Below are 17,252 nucleotides of genomic sequence, written 5' to 3'. Positions count from 1 at the left end.
ATATGACAAACAATCACTCGCACAGAATTCTTCTAGTAATGAATTTTACAAATACGTATCATCTAATTCATAGATATCCTTGCGAAGTGAGAGTTCGATCGGTTCCACTCCAACCCTGCAGAAGACACGGCAAGAAAAGGAAAGAAGACGAGCCAGATACCATTAGCAATAAGAAAGATAGTTCCAAAAGCACTGCTGAAAAAATGGCGGACCCAGGACGCGTACCAGGACACCAAGAAATACCTAGACCGCAAATGAGGGACTCCCAACTATCCCTGGAAATGGCGTCTATGTTCGAAGGAATGGATGCTCAATTACAAAGCTCTCAGGTGTCCTCCACTGTTTTAGACAGTCCAGTGTCCATGTACCAAGGATGGAGTTACCAGAATGAACAACAGTGGGGTAGAAACGGTTGGCTCGATCAGCGAAAAAATAATTGGTTAAACCCGTGGAGAGAATACTCGTTCAGTGGTCTGGACAGAGACGCAAAAGTTGACCCAGACAGTACAAGTTTAGACGATATCAGGCCTAGGAGCACCGTTTCTCAGGATGAACATCGACCAGGTTCGCGAAATTTGCCTAATTCCACCATGGACTCGCCGAGGAACTGTTATCCACACTCACCGAGAGCTCATCCTATTTCACCAAGGAGCTCTCATACAGGAACACCAGGGGATATCGGTTATTCCATGTCTCCTAGAGGATGTCCAACTACACATCAAGACCAGAAAATCGCTTCGCCAAGAAGCTCCGGGTATCCGGACACGGGCTACGGCCACCCACCCCCCAATTCCAGAAGTTATCCGAATATGTACGACACCAGGCAGGGTAGTACATCCCCGAAGACAAGCTGTACAAATTTTCCGGTCCATTTGGATCAGAGGAACGCACTCAACCGAACGAATCATCATCATCAATCGCACAACGTAAATAACGTTCGAAACGTTGGCCAGAGCTGCGATCAGTCGAAATTGCCGTACTCCAGACCTGCGCAAGATTCTAGTCAGCAAAAGTACCCTACCACGCAGAACTACTTAGAGGCTCAAAAATCGCAGATCGAACAGCCTTTCGTGAACAGGATACCAGGCCATTATCACCCCCCTCATACCGCGCAGTCCGGAAGAAATCTTCCATATCAGGGCCAGCATGATTCGAACGCGGACATGTTCACTGGCCTGTCGGTGTCTTCTTGCATGGGTAACACTAGTCACAAGCCATTCAGCGCCACGAATGCGGATCTATTGCTACACAGCTCGACGCATCTTCCGCCCAACAATCCACCAAACGGCACTCAGAGCTTAGGATCATTCGATCAGAGAAAATATCGGATGTATAAGGTTCCTGAACAAAAGACACCCGGAATTAGTCAAATGTCTCCGGCGCCCTCCGACCAAGTGGGAAGCTGGAACATGCTAGGTACTTGGTACCCCGACCAAAACAAACCTTTCGATCAACAACAGATTTATAACGATCAAATAGGTCCTGATAGGAATCACCAGCAACCTACAGACCACCAGAAAACATTTAATTGGAACGATAGAGTACCGCATCCGGACCAGTCGAAACCACCTTGCTGGGAAACACCCTCGGATCCTTCTCCGTTCAGGGTGCCAAAGGGCAGACCACCGTCGAGGACAGCGTCAAACCAGAATCCAAACACAGACAATACATATCAAAATTCTTCCAATAGAACGTTCCTTAAGCCTCAGGAGCCGACGCGGAACGGTGTCTACGCGGACAGTCCAAGCAACAACGCGGTGCAAAGCAGCATGATGACACATCAAGGTAACCAACGAAGAACAGAGTGGCCGGAAGATAAGACGAAGGAGGGTTTCCACGATTCCAGGCAGAACATCGCGAATCCAAACTCGAATTGTTTTCCATGGGCCGAAGAGATGAAACAGGTGCAAGACTTCCACGGGATGCCGGGCTTGGGACATCCTCACGCTTCCTTCCCACAATACGGACTGTATCCAACATACCCTGTCTTCGACAAACCATATTCTAATTCTTGGGAAGGCTACAACTATCACCAACCGTATCCACACCATCAGACGCCGGAGTATCCACCTCAATTCTATCAGCAACCAAAGAGAGAAGCCTGCTTTCCTTCGCCTCAATATCCCTATCAAGGAGTGCCCCCGTATCAAGGTCTAAATCCACGTTGGGCGAGATGGGACACTCCTCGCTGGGATATTTACGGACCACCACCCTACTTTCCGGTGTTACCAGAGCCTCCTCCAAAAGCAGAACCACTAGGAGAGATAGCCGACTATTCCGACAACGAAGAGTGCTTCAAGGACTCGCAAATGGGTGGAGTCGCCATTGCATTGAGCCACGGTAGCGTGTTGTTCGAGTGCGCCAAGCACGAGATGCATGCCACCACGGCTCTCAAAAAGCCTAATCGTCTGAATCCAACCAGAATCAGCCTGGTCTTTTACCAACATCGTAATCTTAACCGACCAAGACACGGATGGGACGAATGGGAAGAAAAGATGCGACTCAGGAAACTAGGTGTTGCGAGTACCACCACCACCACTACTACTACATCATCGTCCACTTCGCAATCACTGTCTACTCCATCAACTCCAACCAGTCCAGCCAGTGCAATCAACACCGAAAAATCCACTCCGCTACCTTACATACCCAGTGTTCCTAGTTCTCAGTTCATGATGAGATCGCCTACGTATACCACCATGACCTGGACCACCCTTTTCCCAATGCATCCGTGCATGATAACTGGCCCATATCAGGAGGGAGGGGCCATTGGATGAGTAAACGTCGGAGGGCGCGATTCCAGCCATCGATGAGCAAGAACCGTGCCAGGAATCGATCGAGCGATCTCGTCGGACTGATCGAGTGAAAAAGTGGGTTTCAAACGACACGAATCTCACTTGACGACGCTGTTCCGTGCCGTGCAACTTCGACACGAAGAACGTGAAACGAGTCACGAGAACAACGAGAGAAACAGAGCAACAAGCAGCTAACATTGAGAGGGGATCAACGAGCAAAAAGAGCAAACTGTCATCATGAGAGGCTTTCTATCGTAATTCTATCAGGTCATCGTCCTAGATGTGTATAGTTGTTATTGACGAAAAAAGACAAAACGAAGATGAAGAAGAAACAACACGTTTGCACTGCCATTTTTCTATCTCACGTTTTTTCGGGAAATAAATAATAAACGTAACAGACAGGGGAAACAGAGGAGAAGCAAGAAAAGTTAGCAGCAGGTGACTGGTTCGCAACGCAGACGTTTCGTCGCAGGATTCAATTTTAATCGGGGCTTCCCTTTTTATATCGATCTTTTACACGAATCACGGTAAAATGTTGCGAGCGGACAAAAAAAGGAAATCAGATCAACAATGGATATCGAACACGATGAAGATGTTTGGTATCTAGAACGGCAAATTCAAGGCTGAAGGTGGAGGAGGAATACGAAGCAGCTGATCGACAGAGACGTGTCACGCGCTTAGAGAAACACTTGATCGCAATCGAGGCTAATTTTCACGGTAACTGGATTAACGGCACAAAAGGGCGATCGGCCATGTTCTTTCGAAGAACCATTGTTCTTTTCGAGAAATGACTTCGAATATGTTATACGACCTAGAGTAGAATAAATGGAAAGTAAAAATATGGGAAAAAGGACAAAAGAAGAAAAAACGATGTAGAAAAGTAAGATAATGAAAGGAAGACGAAGAACGAATGAAACGTATCCAATTATATATCTTTGATTCTTTTTTATTTTTTCTTTTTTTTTTTTTTTTGTTATTTTTAGGAAAAGGTCTCGTATTCTGGTAGAGTCGTAATCGTATTTAGCTAGTCCATGCCTAGACGCGATAGATAATTGTTTTCTTCGCAACATTTTAACACACGGCACACGGAGTTGCAAACATGTACGCTGGTAGCACGTGCGCGCTTGCTATGATCCATTTTTCTACAAAGCTGGATCAATTTTGTAACTATGAGAGTCGATCTGCCGTTTATTTTTCCGCACGTTCTCCTTTTTGTAACACGTGTACCCCATTGTTGTTGTTGTTGTTGTTGTTGCATCATCACACACATACATGTGCATCATGCAGGACCAAAATCGTCCTTAATTCTAATTCGATTAATCGGCGCCATCGTAGTAGATTTTTATCCAATATCGTCCAGCCCATAAATCATCTAAAACGCCCACAAATCATAACTCCAAAAAATCGAACGACGATATGCATATATAGTTTCGGGTGGATCCTTTGTAAAAGTCGTCTGGATAATCTTCGATGCTCCACATGGAAAAACGGAGCTCACACATAGACACGTTACACACGTACACGCGTATAATACATATACTGACACGAAAATGATCTCAAGTTTTTAAGCTAATTAATTAAACGGTAAATATCAACGTTTAATGTATTTCTTTTCTCTTCTCTCTCTCTCTCTCTCTTTCTCTCTCTCTCTCTCTCTCTCTTTCTCTCTCTCTCTCTCTCTCTCCCCTTCTTCTCTTAAATTTCTCTCTTTCTTTTGCACACATTGTCTAAAACCTTTCTTTCTCTCGTTTTCTCTCCTTTCGTTCGTCTATTGTACATTGTGCTTGTTAATCATCGTATTTATTTCGTAATTCACTTGCACGTGCTTGCATCCGTAGCTCTATCCTATTAAATCGATCACGTAAGAAAGATTCAAGAGCAAGAACGATGTGACGAAGAGGCACACACAGGCGATTCGATGATATATATATTATACATATATATACAATAATTGCTATAATATTAATATCGAATTCTCGGGTCGGTTCAGTACAAACACACACAAATATACACATCATATACACACGAGAGAATCGTGAGATAATTTTTTAATATAGAATATCGAACTGTGAGGGGGGGAGAAATGCGTCGGTCGTCGTGGTGCCATTTCCTTCGTCAGCTACGATCTTCTCATTGTTTCTTTTTTATTCTCTCTATTTTTTTTTTTTTTTTATTCATTCTCCAAGCCCTTTAGAGTCTATAATCGCGATTCCAGATCCACGATCAAATCTATGGATCTCGGGTATCCTGATTTATGTTATAGATATATATATATAAGCCTTTCGAGAGGCGATCTTCTCGAGCGAGGAAGACACGCGCACAGAGATCCAATAGTTTCGCGGTAGATCACAGCGGCCAGCCGGTGAGGTTCGACGTTATTTAACGAGTGCCAGTGTTGGAAGGTGAGCCAGAGAGCCAGAAAATGAAAAAAGAACAAAAAAAAAAGAAAGAGTAAAAACCGGGAGCATCCGTATTAATCGTACGCGTCGTTCGAACGATCCCTATGTTTTCTATACATAGACCAGCTACGTTTGGCGTAGCTACCTCGAGACATCCATCGCCACTTCCGGCTAGATCCGCTGCTTTTCCTTCGATCGTATTGTTTTTTTTTTTTTTTTTTTTAACTCATTCATCGATCGTTTGTGACTCGATCGATGAATATGAAAATCAAAAAAAGAAAAGAATCGTGGTATCGAACGAAGGGAATGAGAAGACAGAGGTGGAAAGGAGAATTCAGACGATCAATATTATTGTCAATATTATTGTCAATATTTAAGGTTCTTAACATTGTATTGACAATATATATTGGTCATCTAGAGGATCTTGTACGTACAATACTATTGAAAATCTGAAATATTGACAACAATATTGATCGTCTGAACGCTCCTGAAGAGGTCTTTTTAATTGAAAAGAAATAGCTAAAATCGAGGGATATTTTGCTCGATGATAAGACCGAGGATGAATCATGATCACGTGTTAGTTTTGTTTAATTGGTTCATTGAATCGAAACAATCGATCGATCGGTTTCTTGCCTTTCGAAGTTTCGATTCACGATCACGCTAACGCATAAGCGTATGCGTGGGGAAGAAATCGGAAAGAGAATCGAATAGAAAATGGAAAATCATGGTTGTTCGTGGAAAATCGATGGGTCTGCACGATAATCGACAGAGAGGCGCTACTATTGTAAGAGGAAGGGTGATGAAAAGACGCGTCCATTCCTCGCCCATCGAAGTATTATAAGAATCATTAATATATTATCATTCATTATTATCATAATGTAGTAGTAATAATAATTATTAGCGACAAACAGTAATAATTAGTAATATAATCTAATTTAATCCGACTATTTATTAATTAAGTTTTGACAAAACGCGTTGGTCTATTATATTTTTATTATTATATTTTTTTGCTGTTCTATCTTCCTTTTCTCTCCTTATCTTTTCCTTTCCTCTCTTTTTCTTCGGTTTAACTTTTCTTTCGTAACATCGAACGATCGAGTTCAAGTCGAGAGTACGCACCAAGCCTTTCCACTTATTTCCCATTTTCTTTTCTTCTTTTAATTTTGTGTTCTCTCTTATATTCTCTCTCTTTTCCTCTCTGTTTTCTTTTCTTTTTTTTTTTTTTTTTTTGTAAAATTGTTTAGCACGAGCGTGAAACAAAATCATCGATAACACACTCGTACCTTTTTAAAACGCTAGTCGTCCCTTCCGTTTTCTAAATTTCTTTTCTTAATCGAGTCTTCTTTTTTCTCGTTTTATATCTCGGTATCGTCCTTCGTTTTACCGTACGACGAACTTTTATTCGCTAAGAGCGTAATCGTTCCTCCATTTTTAACGCGCGACTCCGCAGTCTCTACGTTTTAAAGTAGATGATATCAAATAAATAAACGGTGAATAAAAATCGACTATTTTTCTATTAGACGAGTACCATTTTTCGATTAGGTTTTCTAATACCGAGAATCGATCTCAGCCAGTCAATTAAACATCTTACAAACAAAAAAAAAAAACTCACAAAACCAAAATAAAGAAATAAAAATTCACGCTGAAATCGCAAAATACATTTCTATTTTTTTAACCGTTTTGAAAGATCGTCCTATAAAGAAAGGAAACAAAAATGTAAGCTTGGTTCGTCATCCAGTTCTTTCTTCTTTGCAAGCAATCGTTTCGATCACGACACTCTTCTTGTTTCTTACGAACGATTTGCTAACGACGAATGTTTCTAGTCGATCGTGAAGCGTCTTCGGCTATGACTTCACCCCACGTCGGTTTTCATCGAAGACTGTTCACGTTCGATTTCGTAGAAATGATTCTCTGCTTTCGAACGCTCATGCGACGGTTAAAATGAAATTAAAACGATACAAATAAGAAGAAACGCACGGTGAAACCAGAAAAATGATTGGACGAGAAAAGAATGTTTTTATGAGATTTATTATACACTCTCGATCGTGATCTATCGATTTCATATAGATCTATTATCGACAACTATTCGTACTTTTTACAATCTGATGAATTATATATTTTAAAATAGATGAATTTTAGAGATAATGAAATGAAGAATCAAAACGAAACCAGTGATTATTATAACCTTTTTTAGATTCGATTTATCATAAATGTTAATTCTGTCTCAATTTTACAAACAATGAAGAAACGATACGTTTTCTTATTTTGTTATTATATATGTCTCAGAGCGATCGTCAGCCGTGGACGGATCGTCGTTTGAAACGCTCCTGTTCCTTTCACATTCGCACACGTTTCTTTCCTCGATCGCGATCCATGGATCCGCTTAGATTGATCCGCGCGATGCACACAGACAAGGTTTTTCTCTCGTCGACTTCCGAATGATTCTCAGTTGCGTGCGTGAGTACAATGTTAAGGAATGTTTGAGAAAAGGAAACTAAATAAGAAAAGGAACAAAAGGAAAAACGAAGAGAAGAACAGGTTTCGTCGCAGGATTTTTCGAAAGGAATATTTTCGTAAAAATCATACGACGAACCGGTCGAACTTCCAGTTACGATCGATAAACAGAACAAACGAAACAGGACAGGACGAAACGGAACAGAAGTGAAAAGGGAAAATCGGCTGGTTATCGTTGCTGTTCTTTTCTTTTTTTTTTTTGTATAGGATGCGTGGAAAAAATTGTATCGTCACGATGCCAAAATAGTATTAAATATTTGCGGTAATAATTAAGACGTAAGAAGAGGAATCGCTAGCTGTTGTACTCGATGATGATTGTCGTGTGTAGCGAGAGCAGGAAGAAAATGAATGTGACGCACGCGAACGAGTTTTATTGCCAATTCTGTACCTTTTTCCTTTCGAAAAGAAGATCGGAAGTTGGATGAGAAAATCGATTCTAGCGTCGATCAGGGCATGATTCGATAACGTGGTTGTACGAACGAGGCGGAATGAGAGCAGGAAAAAAAGGAAGGATGAAAGAAAGAAAGAAAAAGGTTGAAAACTGTATTTTTTCTTCCAATACCAAAAAGATGCCATTTTGTTTTGTACGAAAAAACCTATGAAAAAACTCGTAAAAAAAAAATATATAAAAGAAAGAAGGAGAAGTAAACGAAACGAAGGAGATATGGTGAGAATGTGTAGGAATTAAATATAGGAGGAAGTTTGGGGAGGAGTTGAAGCTAAGCGGGGCTGAACAAATTTTTTAAATAGTTTGTAGCGAGCGTAATATAACAGTTGTAATAACGATTGCAGAACAAATTACAAAGATGCAAAACAGATAAATATTTACGCAACAAATATACTTGATGTATATCTGTCTCGTGAGATGAATAATAATAATAATAATACTAATAATAATAATAATAATAATAATAATAATAATAATAATAATGATAATAAAGTAAAAAAAATAAAAAAGAACAAAAAAGTAATGAAACCACTTGTCCGCCTTATGAAGCCAGAATAATACAATAGGTGATCGATCGATAAGAATTGACAAAACAAAATAAAAAAAAGTAAAGTAAATTAAAAGTAACAGGTTAATTAACGGTAAGTGCGAAAATCGCGAAACGCTCGTCACATATTTATGTTTATCTCTTAAATATGTATATGTATATATTTAAGGAAACTTGTATGTATATACAAGCTCGTATATACATACAGGGTGTGTTACGCTGTTAGAAACAAATAAATAAATAAAATCGAGTAGAGAATCAGAAAAAGAGAGTCAGGTCAAAAATGAGGGAATGATAAAAAGAGCGTCGCTCGCAATTTTTGCACTTAGGTACCAAAACAATATTCCCTGGATCCCCCGAAATAGGGCATACGAATATAGCGCTACGTATACACCGGTTACATATGTGTACATATATTTTTGGATAAAGAACCCAGAAGAAAAAAAAGTTTTAAATCGAAATTCGGGCCGCGACGCAAATCATGAAGTTGTTTCGATGGATCGTTTCTCGACGCGATGATCGTTTACGAACGAACAAACATTCAAAACGGAAAACGAATGAACAAAAAAAGTAAGAGTTGCAGATTTAATAGTATAAAAGAATTGAAACGAGTAAAAAAAGTACTATGATGATGATTCTTTTCTGTTTCTTTTCATGATATTCCGTGAAATCGATTCGATTATTGGTATCGTAGATTACACTTCGCGATCGTTTTCGTTCAACGATCTATGACGAGAAAAATCGTCTCTCTCAATCGTGATTGCAGATAGTGCTTCGAGAATAAACGAAATGAAAATGGAATAGGTATCACGAAAAAAGATACGAGACAGAGATATAATTAAAAGATAATAAAGCATAATGGAATGGGGGAGACACGAAGTGATCCATCGAAAAAACATTCCCCATGCATCCGGTCCAAAAAAGTGTATTTATGAATATTTATTTACGTGAGACTAAATGAGATGGAAAAAAGAGGAAAATGATGAATGAAAGAAAATCTAATATATTGACGATTTAATAAAATAGATGGTCATAAGTTTAAGATGTAAGTTTTATAATGAATATATATATATTATATATATATATATATATATATAAATCTACATATATATATATTTACTTGTAAAGCGTTTTATTGCCTTTCGCCAAGTTCGATCGCGCCAAAAAGAGCCGAACGAGCGGAAGGGATAGCGAAGCAATGGTGGTCGAAAGAAATGAGGAAAAACTCATTCTCGATTCAAAAAAAAAAAAAATTTAAAAGAATAAGAAAACGTGGTAATTAAAAAATTATCGGTCAACAATGAACGTGAGCGAATGAAACGAACGTGAATATTCGTGAAGATAAAGTAATTAATTAATTAATTACGTCAGAGAGTGATCTTCGTTTTTTGTCGTACCATCGTGAACGTTGACGATGTAACTTATTATTATTACTATTATTATCATATTACTATTATTATTACATATTGTATTTTTTTTTCTTATTTCTGTTTCCAGTCCATGTTTTTAATTTTCAATATTACTTTTAGAACAGGCGACAACAAAAAAGAGAAATGTGACAAACGATAAAAAAAAAGGTCAAAGCATTGATCGGCGTGCATTTCTATTCCGATCGATCAACTGAAACGCGAAATACGTAGCGAAATGCGCGTGGATCAATTACGAAACAACAAAACACTCACATACAAAAGAAAAAAACGAAAGGAAAAAACAAAATCACGGGTGTGCTTTTGAGCGATGAGAAATCAGACGTACACACGTATACACAGTACGCACACGTACAAATAAGAGGAAAAGACACACAGAGACACGGATACACACGTACAAACACATACATACACACCGTATGCTTAGAGTTTAGTAGCGATTTATAGACGATAAGCGATAGAGTAATTTAAACTGATCATTGCTATCGATGACTATTATTGACATAAGAGTACATTTAGACGAAAAATATGTTATTAAGTAAGATGTAATTGTCCTTTGTGAATATACATAAGAGAGAAATGAGAAATACAAGAAACTTTTATGATAAAAAGAAGACTTGATCATTTTTCGTATTTCGTGTAACCATTCGTCGAGAAACGAAATAAGACAGAATGAATGCAAAATGAAGAAAAGAAGGAAAAGAATTATTTTAATGTTTTCGCGCGTAGGTAAATGATCATTAACATGTACACATATTTTTGGACAGTTCTGTTGATCATTCGTGTACATGTTTATGAGATATTATAAAAGCATTGAGAAGATTCCATCCTACAGATACGTGTGAATGTAATAAATTTATAATGAATTTCTTTTAAATACGATACGTGCCGTTCATTAAATTAATATGAAAGATCATTTCAAACGATGTATAACAACGATGACAGTTTAATTGAATCCGCGGTTAAAAAAAAAAAGACCAGATCTCGATCGATATTTTCCTCATCAATGTTAAATGTTCATTCGATTGATTGAGATTAATATAATCGATCAATTTGCTTCGATGCATCCATGGAATCAGATACTTGTATTCGCTCACATATAACTCATCGCATGTCATTTTCTACACGATCATTTCTCTTATTTATTGTAATAAAATTGCTTTTTCCATATAGTAAAGAATATGTAGAAGTTGGAAAGAAATTCGCTACGCAGATTCGATAAACGGAAGCATTAATCATGCATATCATGGTACAATAAAAATGTTATGTATTTAACACAAGTGTTAAATGAATTGTACTCACCGAATGACCCTATTCTCTCTAAACTCTTGAATTGATTGATGTGTGATAGCAAAGTGATTTAATTTTCAAAGCGTTTGTCGCGTTTAGAGAACGTTCAAACTTTTTAACTGAACACGACTATTTTCCGATTACATAAATCGATCAATTAAATCAATCATTACAGCATTACTGCTAGTTTCCCGATAGTAGCCGAAATTCAACAATTTAAGTTTTTCTACATGAAACCACTCCCCCAATAGATGTATTGATAGTGTTAAATATCAATGATTATAAATACTGTAGAGATTTTTTTAACATTGTAACTAACACTTTTACTTACAAACACACGTCAACAAAGTACAGACTTTGCTAATCAAAACAATTTAATTACACTTACATGAAATACTTTTCGTTAAATTAACACTATGTGAAACTGCTAAATGTTCGAACTATCCATATCTATGGAAAGCGAAATGAAAATTTAGCGGTAAATTAGAAAACTATATTATACATAATTTAATATTTTATGTTTCATTTACCATCTGATGAAAGGCGTGAAATTGAAGATGATGAGCCATATTTTCAATATATACATACATTCATTGAATGTACGCATTTAAAAATAAGGTCGGAATATTGATTTTTTACCATTTTGATGTCAAGCATTGTAAAATGCGTTGAGTTCGTCTTACAACAAACTTCCACGTTATCAATAGATGTCAGAAGTACAATACACATTATATAAATTTCATGGGATTTGTTTTATTATAATAAAATTTGTTACATTCATAATATCAATAGTTTCTTTTTGCTGTACACTTTTTAATAACATCAATTAATATATAAACTTATAAGCGAAAAGATAATGTCAATTATCGCAAAAGTTACTGCATGCAAATATTATATACCCAAGGAATCATCATTTACTTGTTCTCTCCAGTAGATAACAAATGTAATTCAGGGCTTTGAGATTGTGTTACATTTGAATTTTTCATTTTGATTTCCAATTCTAAAATAATATGCCTAATCCCAGGCATCCATGCACTACACAGACTAGCATGTTGCATCATTAATAAAGCATGTATCTCATCAGCTTTTTTAACATTCCCCTCTCGTAAAGCTGGAAACAAATTTTCCATTATTCTTTTACCTCCAGAAGAAATAATGTATTTAAGAAATAATTAGCCACAAAACTAACCTGTAGACAAATCTAAAACATTCTTGTATATCACATTATTTAATTTATCTTCAAGCCATACAGCTTTCAATATATCTAATCTCTTCTTTACCTCCTTAGTTCTATCTTTTTCCAATATATGCTCACTTATTACAGTTTCCAAATTTTTCAAAACATTGTTTAATATCTCCTCCTTATCAGTCTCTATATTGTTTGCTTCTATATCTTTGTTTGAAGGACATAACAATGGAGGATGCGGTGCTATTAGTAGATCAATCCAACCCTGTATATGTGGTGGCATTTTTAATGGCTTATTTACAGAAGATTCTTTATCTATAGCTTGTATAGATTCCACTGGAAATGCTACTGTCTTGTTCAGTACTCGCTTAGTAGGCGTTATGGAACTTTGTCCAGTAAAATATATCCATTTTGGAGAATCATTCCATCTGGTGTCATGACCAAATGAAACCTTTCGCGTAGAACGTTTCTGATCTGTAAAATAAAATTACATAAAGATAATAAGACATGTTACAAAACATATTTCTCTATCATACACGTTATTATTGTTTATATTAAATATTCAAGAGAAACAGCTAAATACATATGTCAAAGTATTTATGTTACTTGTTTCCTTCAAAAGTTTGTTTAATGCCTTTTCTTTATCAACCTCTATATTGTTGCCTTCTATATTTTTGTTTGAAGGACATAACAATGGAGGATGCGGTGCTATTAGTAGATCAATCCAACCCTGTATATGTGGTGGCATTTTTAATGGCTTATTTACAGAAGATTCTTTATCTATAGCTTGTATAGATTCCATTGGAAATGCTACCCTCTTGTTCAGTAGTCGCTTAGTAGGCGTTATGGAACTTTGTCCAGTAAAATATATCCATTTTGGAGAATCATTCCATCCAGGGTCATGACCTAATAAAACCTTTCGCATAGAACGTTTTTGATCTACAAAATAAAATTACATAAAGATAATGAGACATGTTACTAAATGTATTTCTGTATCATAAACATTATTATTATATTAAATATTACAGAGAACTAGCTAAATACATTTGTCGAACTGCTTATATTACTTGTTTTCTTTTCGCTCATCTTTGATTGTAATCTTATCGAATTTTATGTTGAAAGAAATGTCAAAAGAGAATGATATGTAGAGTAAAACTGATTTAAGATTAGTATTGATATTAATTTTGATAAACACTTATAAGCTGTTATAAGCATATTTACTTATACGGTATAATCGTAAACATATTAAGGTTGAATAAGTATAAAACAGACTTGATGATATGACATTATATGGGATCTTGTGTCAGACGTTCTGTAATATCGACTTCGAAAAAATCCTCTGGAAACTTTCCTCACTCTGCCACCAGAGGTCTACAGCAATAGTGAGCAATTTGGTTAGTTTTTCAAACTTTAATATATCAAAAAGGGCTTTTTACATGAGTAAAATGTCACAAAAGAGATGTCGCGAAGCATTATAAATATTTTTAATTTTACCTTAGGACTAAACCTACCCTCAATTTAACAAAAACTCCAGAATGTTTCATCTTTTCCATTCTGCGATTCCTCTAAAGCTAAACCGATAAAGTTGTCGATGAAGAACATTTTTTCCGATTTCGATAATTTTGAAATATGTCATAAGGCTCGACATTTTCAACAACTTTGATCTGAACATATAACCGGCGATTGTCTTTAGTTTCCGAATTCTATTCAAAAATATCTCACCGCTCGGCCTCGGTTTTCAAGCTGAGTTGGGTTAAGAGTACTATTAATTCAGCCGCCTCATGGCAGCCGGATTAATACTGCTACTATAACCCAACCCAATGTGGGTTGTTGAGAAATGGTTTATGAGATATTATAGAAGCATTGAGGAGGTTCCATCCTACAGATACGTGTGAATGTATTAAATTTATATATTAATTTCCTTTAAATACGATACATGCCGATCATTAAATTTAATGACTTAATGATTTAATTGATCGATTTATGTAATCGGAAAATAGTCGTGTTCAGTTAAAATGTTTGAACGTTCTCCAAACGCTGTGAAAATTAAATCACTTTACTATCACACATCAATCAATTCAAGAGTCTAGAGAGAATAGGGTCATTCAGTGAATACAATTCATTTAACAGTTGTGTTAAATATACAGGGTGGTTGGTAACTGGTGGTACAAGCGGAAAGGGGGTGATTCTATGCGGAAAAAGGAGTCAAAAATATAGAATAAAAATTTTTTTTTTAATTTTTTTAAAAATCTACAGTGAGATCCGTTATAACGAGACATGATAAAATGCACGCGTACCGAGCGAAAATTCAAAGTCGATTTTCTCGAAAACAAAGCCTCAAACGAAAAATTTTTATTCTATATTTTCGACTTCTTTTTTCGCGTAGAATCACCCCCTTTCCGTTTGTACCACCAGTTACCAACCACCCTGTATATATTTTTTTTTATTTATTTATTTATTTACATTTTACAATTTGTCCAGTAGGACATTTGGTAAAATATTATAGCTTAGTGGTATAATAATATAACATGTGGATGGCTACCCCCAATGGGATACTATCTTCGAATTTGATTGATTTATTTCTTTATTGTGGTGAGTGTTTGTTTATTTGTTAGGTTATGTCCTTTGTGAGATCTGTTGGGTGTTTCCTTTTTAATCTTCTTTTTATGTTTGATGCGCCGACCGTTTCCGCTGCTAGCCGGTTTGGGTGCGTTACTATTCTTTCTCTGTACCTTCTTGCACATCTGTTAATCTCCTCCTTGACCGTTGGTATTCCCAGGTCTTTCCGAAGTACCGAAGTCCGTTTCTAACGTACCATGGCGCGTTTACTATTCTGAGTATTTTAGATCGCATTGCCTCTATTTTGGTTATATGGCTCATTGCTGCTGTTCCCCATAGTGCTATTCCGTATGTCCAGATTGGCTTTATGACCATTTTATATATTTTTAGTTTGTTTTCTAGACTTAGTTTGGATTTTCGACTTGTTAGCCAGTACATTTGTCTCCTTGCTATCTGTATTTTGTCTATTATTGCTTTAATATGCTGTTTCCATGTGAATCATGTATCTAAGTGGAGTCCTAGGTATTTGACTTGCCTTGTTTGTATTATATGTGTGCCGTTTAGTATAATGTTTGGTGGTTTCTGTTTTTGCAGTGTGAATGTAATGTGTTTGCATTTATCGGGGTTTGCTTTAATTTGTTTTGCTTGAAGCCACTTTTCTATTTTTGTGATATGTTCTTGTAGTAATTTAACTGCTGTTCCAGGGTTAGTGTGCCTGATTAGTACAGCTGTGTCATCCGCGAATGTCAGTATTTTGCTATTGTTAGTTGTTGGTATGTTGGCCGTGTATAATGTGTATAAAATTGGTCCTAGGACACTTCCTTGCGGAACTCCTGCCTTGATTTCTTTAACTTCAGAGTATGTGTCTTTGATTTTTACTATGAAGGTCCTGTATATTTAACACAAGTGTTAAATGAATTGTACTCACCAAATGACCCTATTCTCTCTAGACTCTTGAATTGATTGATGTGTGATAGTAAAGTGATTTAATTTTCAAAGCGTTTAGAGAACGTTCAAACTTTTTAACTGAACACGACTATTTTCCGATTTCATAAATCGATCAATTAAATCAATCATTACAGCATTACTGCTAATTTCCCGATAGTAGCCGAAATTCAACAATTTGAGTTCTTCTACATGAAACCACTCCCCTAATAGATGTATTGATAGTGTTCAATATCAATGATTATAAATACTGTCGGAATGAAAAGCGGAAAGCATATCTACGGAAAGCGAAATGAAAATGTAGCGGTAAATTAGAAAACTATATTATACATAATTTAATATTTTATGTTTCATTTACCATCTGACGAAAGGCGTGAAATTGAAGATGATGAGCCATATTTTCAATATATACATATATTCATTGAATGTACGCGTTTAAAAATAAGGTCGGAATATTGATTTTTTACCATTTTGATGTCAAGCATTATAAAATGCGTTGAGTTCGTCTTACAAGAAACTTCCACTGTTCGGGATTTGGAGTGACCGCCTGGTAATTGCCGTGACGCTTTATGTGAAATAGATGCGATCCTCGGGCAGGACGACCGTCAAGGGTCTACGCTACCCTAGTGCGGACCCATCATAAACAGTGGGCCTATTGTACAGTCAAGGTACTTTAGGACCCGACGGAAAAAACTCATAAATCAGGAAACTTCTTTATTTTCCCCAAGTGTAAGGGCACCTGCGCGCGAACCTTCACGAAGGCAGGCCAATCCTCAAACATACGTCTTTACCCAATGATCAGTTAGGAACAGACTTGAGACACACCCACCACGAACCTTCCTCTACGACAGCAACATCCCCAAGACTCACTCTTGCAGCAGTATTCTAAGAGTCAACACGTAACAGTATTCAGTCAGTGAACATTATATTTAACAGGATAGCCAGTGAATTAAAGACAGTTGTAGTCAGAGTATTAAGTGGAACTCAGTGAACTTAAAGACAGTTGTATTCAGAGTATTGAGTGGAATAAATAAGGTGAACTAAACCTCGCTCTTTACATTTATTATAATCCTCCACCTTGGGCGCTAATAACGTTCAAGGCTCGCGATACCAACCGATCAGTCATGCCTGACTGATCGTTAGTT

At 36.8% G+C, this 17,252-nt stretch overlaps 2 protein-coding genes across 17 annotated transcripts in view; one reads left to right on the top strand and one right to left on the bottom strand.

Annotated features, from left to right (window-relative positions):
• LOC126871324 (DNA N6-methyl adenine demethylase-like) overlaps positions 1–8,636 on the top strand; it is a 146,128-nt gene extending 137,492 nt beyond the window's left edge. For all 11 annotated transcript variants that reach the window (XM_050629978.1, XM_050629975.1, XM_050629980.1 and 8 more), the window contains one exon: positions 74–8,636. In XM_050629978.1, the coding sequence (XP_050485935.1) occupies positions 74–2,774 (2,701 nt within the window). In that variant the 3' untranslated portion in view covers positions 2,775–8,636. The remainder of the gene's footprint in view (positions 1–73) is intronic.
• Positions 4,415–17,143, bottom strand: LOC126871371 (steroid receptor RNA activator 1-like). 6 transcript variants are annotated; one of them, XM_050630114.1, is made up of 4 exons: positions 16,575–17,143; positions 13,210–13,542; positions 12,607–13,077; positions 4,415–12,528 (listed from the first exon to the last, which is right to left on the bottom strand). In XM_050630114.1, exons 2-4 carry the CDS (start codon positions 13,526–13,528, stop codon positions 12,332–12,334), a joined length of 987 nt encoding a protein of 328 aa, XP_050486071.1. In that variant the 5' UTR covers positions 13,529–13,542; positions 16,575–17,143; the 3' UTR covers positions 4,415–12,331. The 6 variants fall into 6 exon arrangements, with proteins under 6 accessions (XP_050486071.1, XP_050486069.1, XP_050486070.1 ...); XM_050630112.1 differs by lacking the exon at positions 16,575–17,143 and adding an exon at positions 14,115–14,267; XM_050630113.1 differs by lacking the exon at positions 16,575–17,143 and adding an exon at positions 13,825–13,974.
• Positions 17,144–17,252: the final 109 nt, after the last annotated feature.

Source organism: Bombus huntii, chromosome 11 (genome assembly GCF_024542735.1).
Source record: "Bombus huntii isolate Logan2020A chromosome 11, iyBomHunt1.1, whole genome shotgun sequence".
NCBI classification, from domain to species: domain Eukaryota; kingdom Metazoa; phylum Arthropoda; class Insecta; order Hymenoptera; family Apidae; genus Bombus; species Bombus huntii.
Note: the sequence above shows the minus strand (reverse complement) of the source record. Positions and strands in the feature narration are given on the sequence as shown.